A 6,000-nucleotide genomic window follows, 5' to 3' on the forward strand; every position below is an offset into this window, starting at 1 on the left:
GTAACAGTGGGAGCCATCTCCTACTGCTCAGAATGGATTCCTGCTGTTGCTTACCTTACATTAAAAAAATGCCAATGAAAAGGAGACCTCTAGTGAGGAGCTCTGTTTGGTGCTGGGTATTGCTCTCCAGAGGGCTAGGGGCACTTGCTACTGGCAAGCTGGTGAGTGGATTTGCAGATGACTATAGATAGGTAAAATACACACATACACTCTCTCTCTCTCTCTCTCTCTCTCTCTCACACACACACACACACACACACACACACACACACACACCCTCACCCAAAGAACAATCACCTGGAAAAAGTTATATCACAACTCGGAAGCTGCCCAATTTGTCTGATTTTGTATTGGCATCCATTCATTATGTTATGTTGTTTCACAAAAGTAATTTGCAGGGGTCAAGAAAGGTTGGCTCTGTTCACCAGCCAGACCCCCCAAAAAATATTTTTTAAACTTTTTTCTATATTGGTACATTACTCATCAGGATTTTTTTTTCACTTGTCAGGCATCATTTTTCACTCATCACAAACTAGTGGATTTCCTGAGCCCTTGTAATTTGTATTTTTAGAAACGGGGGGGGGGGGGGGGGAAACCTACACTCTGCATCACTGCTACACCCTACAGAAAAATTAATTACTACAAAGTGGTTCCAGAAACTTCTAGAACAACCTATACATGCTGCAAGTTTGTAAATAGCCATTAGTCTTTAGTATGTAAATATATATCCCATCCTTCCGTTTCAGCAGAAAAACAAGGCAGCTAATTAAAGAAATACACAAAACAAATAGGTCACAGACCAACAAAAACAGATCTCACCCTCCCTCGCAGAGTTGCTGGTTCTAGTTGGAATCCAAGAGGGGATAAACCAGATAGACCAAGGCACATGGTTGGTCTCCCTCTAGTAAAAACAAGGATGCACACATTCAGCCCTCCAGGGATGATGGAAGTTCTAGTCCAACATCTGAAGGCGGGCCAAAGTTGTTCAGCCCCGAGTAAGAATCAGTTCCATGCTTCCAGGCAGATAAATCTTTGCAAACTGGAAAATAACTGTGCTTTTCTTCCCTTTGAGGCCATTGATGTGCTACAAAAAGCTAGCTAATAATTTTATGCTGGAAAGAAGACTAGTGGGTTTGCATGCTGCTGTTTTAGATGTCAGAACATTCCAAGTTGGAATGTTCCAACTCGAAACGGCCATTTCAAATGTTCTGGCATGGAACAGAATGCCCTTCGAATTAAGAACCTGTTCCAAGCTCGGAACAGAATTACCCCATTCCAAGTCAGAATATTCCGAGCATCATTTTCGACTCCAAAATGGTGCTCTTCTGGCCTACGCAGAATCCATTTATGTGGTCAGTACCACCACTCAAACGGCTGCCGCATGTGTGCAGAGGCCAGAAGAGGACCATTTTGGAGTCCAAAATGACGCTTGGAACATTTCAAGAGCTATGAGCTCATTCCGACAGAACATTCTGGGGCATTTGTGTTCCGTTCCAAGATTGGAACAGAACACATGCCCATCCCTAGTTTTTTTGGGTGGGCTAATAATTTTGTGGACTTACAAGGATACTCTGCCCAGGTCAAGGTGCTTAAATTAAGCATCATGTGAACAAAACTGACTGAAGTGATGAGACATGACACTTACTGATGCTTCAATTTCCTAACAGTGCATCAGTTATAGAATTTAGCTGAATAAAGTTAGAATATCCTAAACATACGAAAGGTATATATGAAACATAGAACAGAAACTAGCTATCATACCAAAGGAGCTTAAAATGACCATTTTTGTACTGCTCAAATCTTAAAAATATTATATTATTATTAATAATATTATTATTAATTCAATTTCTATACCGCCTTTCCAAAAATGGCTCAGGGCGGTTTATACAGAGGAATAATACATAAAAAAACAAGATGGATCCCTGTCCCCAAAGGGCTCACAATCTGGCAATTCTGGCTCATTTCTATTCCAAGAAAGACACTTACAAATGGGCTACATGTTCCACCAGGAGGGTTCAGATGAATGGCAAAAGCCAAACCTCCAGTTAGGGATGTGCATGGAAGCGGGTGGGGGTGGCTCGAAGGGGTGGGGGGTAGGGCTTTAAGGGCGGGGGAGGGTGCACTTATCCCCTCCCCCCACTTCCCCCCTGCAGGCGCTGGAGTTAGGTAAAATCCCTTGAGGCGGCAGCATACCTATCTGACGTGCGCAAATGATGTGTGTGTGGCTGGCGTGTGCACGTGCGACCGGTACTTCCAGCCGAAGAAGCAGAAGGGGCCTCTTCTGCTTCTTCCCCCCCACCGAACGTTCAAACTGGCCAGTGTTCGAACCTGTTCGGAGGCCCGTAAAAGAGCCTCTGAATAGGTTCATGCATATCCCTACCTCCAGGTCCTGAAGTTTGGTGGTGGTCTTCCGGTTGGACACCTGTGTCCCACCACCATGCACGATATGCTTATATCGGCAGGTTCGGACACAACCACTGTTGGCATATATGGCCTAATCTTAGGTTCTGGACTCGACATCCGTAACCAAGAACTTAAGTCAGTTGCAGATTTCAGGTCTGAACCAACATTGGCAAGTTCAGACAGCATGACCAGTTTTGGCGTATATCCCCCTCCACCAGAAGTCATTCTTGCTGCCAGCATGGTGTAGTGGTTAAAGTGCTGGACTAGGACCGGGGAGACCTGGGTTCAAATCCCCATTCAGCCATGATACTTGCTTGGTGACTGTGGGCCGGTCACTTCTCTCTCAGCCTAACCTATTTCACAGGGTTGTTGTGAGGAGAAGCCTAACTATGTGCTCCTTGGAGGAAACCTAACTGGGCTCCTTGGAGGAAGAGCAGAATATAAACTTTAAAAACCACACCTTCTGGGAACTGGAGGTTCAGATTTTGCACTGTCGTTTGACTCTAATCACTAGATTCAAAGAGGCTTGTTCTTATTGCTGTAATTATTATTTTGGCTTTGCCACTGTTTGTATTTTATTGCAGACTTGGCTTCAATATTGTATTTGACTAAAACAACTACATTTACTTCACTCATTTGCCTTCAATCCATTTCTTTCTCCTTTCTCTTGTCTTTTTTGTATCAATTTCTAGGTAATAAACTCCATGTGACAGGAACATGTCCTCTTTTTTACACAATGTATATTGATGGCTCAACATAAATAATAAGATTTTAGAATAAATAATTTGATGGAGCCAGGGCCCACAGATTTTCTTCTTGCTTAATCACCAGCCATTATTTTCAGTTGTCCCCGTACCCTCCCACAAGTTCTGTGGCATGTAGAGAACTTGCGGTGGGTGAAGAGGTGTTTTCTCACAGAGCTTTTACAAAAGGCAACAAGGTGCTGTTTCTCCTTTTGTAAAAGCCCAGCACAAAGGAAGAAAAAAATCTCTCCCTCTGCCAGGCTTTTTGTTTGTGAATTGCAGAGAGCTCAGGGGAAAGGAGAGGTATTTTCTCTGCCTTCGTATTGGCCTTTTACAGAAAGGCAAAGCAAACATCCCTCTGTTCCTCCTTCCCCAGTATTTTTTACTGGGCAGAGGCAGCTTCCAGAGCAGAAGGAGAAGGGGCAATTGCTGATGGTGAATGGATTTGGGGGGAAATGTAACTATATTCAAATATTAAAAATTATATTGATTACAATGCTCAGGAAAAAAGGAACTAATTTTAAGTACCAATAAAATAAAATAAAATAAAATAAAATAAAATAAAATCCAGCTCACTTCCACAGAACACCAGGTTCCAGGCTTCTGAATTATGAGAACAATTACTTTCCCTTCATAAAAGTAGCTGGGAAACTGTTGAAATATATTAGCCCAAAACATGTGAAACACTAAATACATGAAAAAGATTATGCCCAAATGATCACTGTTTTACATCAGTATACTTGTGCTGTCAGCATCCTTTCTCCTGTCGCTTACTTGCCATTAGTCTGGATTGTTGTGTGCACAACACCACGTGTACATGGTCCAGCTATAATATGGAAACTGTGCCATTACCTATGTCACTTTATGATTACTATAGATAGGTCTGCATGACAACTAAAAATGGTTTGCTAAAATAGTAGTGAGCAATAATACAAACATGTTCTTATTAGGAAAAGTAAACTGGAAACAGGCACAAGCTGGACTGGGGATTCTAAGGAGAGAGAAAAAGATGCAGAGAAGGGAATACAGTTATATATGAACATTTTAGAAGGGGATTTAAAAAACACCATCTTAAGAAGTCTAAGGGACAACATGCAGAGAATAAGATATTCCTTCTACAGTGTGTCATTTGTCTTTATAGCTCTAATATATGTGATCATATTTAGCAATACACAACTCAACCCTATGGATCCTTACTCAAAAGTAACCCACACTGCATCCAATGGAGCTCACATAAGTATGCACAGGACTGCAACCTTAAACTTAAGCTTTACTACTGACTGTGGATATCCTTTTCATAGAAGTTCAATGAAGCCTTTTAAGCAGGTGCAAACTCACACACTTCATTTAGGGATTCTATGTTTTAACAACGAATAACAATGAGTTATGGCTCTGCACAGTCACTAGTACAAAAGCAGTATTTGTGCAGCTACAGTTCATTATGGCTTATAATCTACCGGGGCGAGGAGCAGAGGGTAACCGTCCACTTCCAGCAGGGCATGCACAAGGATTATACACTGCACAGAAACACACCAGCAAGTACAGACCGCCTCCACCCAGCCACCAACCACCTCCCGCTTGGGCAACCTGTTAAGGATGAGCGACCCAGCCCGGTGTCGCTTGCATGCGCTTAGACGCTGGTGGCTTTTCCCCTTATCCCGGGGCATGGACGAGTTCACTCAACCACAGAGACCGGCCGAGGCGCTGGGAGCCGGGGCTAAGCAAAGAGCAGCAACAGCGGCTGGCAAGTGAGGCGCACGCTGCAGCGCGCCAACCCCGCCGAGAGAAAGGTAAAGCGGGGAAGGGCAGCGCCTGTCAGTCAACCAGTCAGTCAGTCACAAAAAGCCCAAGCCAGCCCCGAGGAAAGGACTTGAGGGACGCTGCTGCTGCTGCTGCTGCTGCTGCAGGATTCCAGCGCCCAGCGGACCGGCAGGAAGATAAAAAGCCCGAAGGAGGAAGGCCCTGGCTGGGCGGGTTTCTCTCCGTCTCTCTTACCTGAAGGGGTGGCTCCAAAGACTCTCACCACGGGCACCTTCTTGACCGGGGCCTCTCTGAAGTGCGACTGGCAGGGGTCCAGGCCGGGCAAGGGGCTGCTCATGTAGTAGTCGGCGGTCACGACCCTCACTGAGAACATGTTCGCCGCTGCCTCGGCAAGCGCCGCTGACGGCGACTGTTGGGCGCACCCCGAGGCTGGGGCTTCCCCCCCACCTCCTCCTCCGGCCGCCGCAGCGCGGGCGCAGCCCCCTCCCTCTTTCCTCACCCACCGTGGCGCGCGCTCGCACTCATGGACGAGCAGGCGGACCACAGACAGGGTGGGGGGGCGTGTAGGAGGGACCGGCGGCGCGCTCGCCTGCGACGTGCCGCGAGACAGCTGCAACCCAGGCAAGGCTCTGTCTAGAACCTGGCGAACTGCGCGCGCCCCATGCTCAAAAACCGCCCTTTCCCCTCAGCGCGGGAGCACCTCCACGGTAGTTTCTTGACTGCAGCCGTTGTTGCCATGATGATGATGTCACGAACCCAACCACCGTCGTTGGGTGACGAAAAGGGGTGGGGCAGATTGAGTATAGAGTCCCCCTCCTTTCCTCTCTGCTGAAACACGAGCTTTTTTTGTGTTGTTTTTTTAAAAAAGCTCCTCTTAGTTAGAGAGCCGAGCTAGCGACAGATCAGCTTCCGGCTTCCGTGAGCTGGGGAAGATCGAGGGCTGCTGAACTCCGGGTGACGGACAGGCGGGGGGGCGGCCTTGGATTGGGTTGTGGATACTAGGCTTCCTGTTTAGCCGCCATTTCGGAAGCGGAGCTGTGTCGAAGCGCTTAAGGAAAGGTAAGCCCTTGGAGCCCTGCGGAGGGCGGGGAGG

At 46.6% G+C, this 6,000-nt stretch overlaps 1 protein-coding gene across 3 annotated transcripts in view; it reads right to left on the reverse strand.

Moving 5' to 3' along the window:
* REV3L (REV3 like, DNA directed polymerase zeta catalytic subunit) overlaps positions 1 to 5,584 on the reverse strand; it is a 188,642-nt gene extending 183,058 nt beyond the window's left edge. For 2 of the 3 annotated variants that reach the window (XM_053305629.1, XM_053305804.1), the window contains exon 1: positions 5,142 to 5,401. In XM_053305629.1, coding sequence (XP_053161604.1) covers positions 5,142 to 5,280 — 139 coding nt within the window. In that variant the 5' untranslated portion in view covers positions 5,281 to 5,401. Of the gene's footprint in view, positions 1 to 5,141 lie in introns of all 3 variants that reach the window. The other variant, XM_053305716.1, reaches the window with a different exon arrangement.
* Between the last annotated feature and the right edge of the window lie 416 nt (positions 5,585 to 6,000).

Source organism: Hemicordylus capensis, chromosome 1 (assembly GCF_027244095.1).
Source record: "Hemicordylus capensis ecotype Gifberg chromosome 1, rHemCap1.1.pri, whole genome shotgun sequence".
NCBI classification, from domain to species: Eukaryota; Metazoa; Chordata; class Lepidosauria; order Squamata; family Cordylidae; genus Hemicordylus; species Hemicordylus capensis.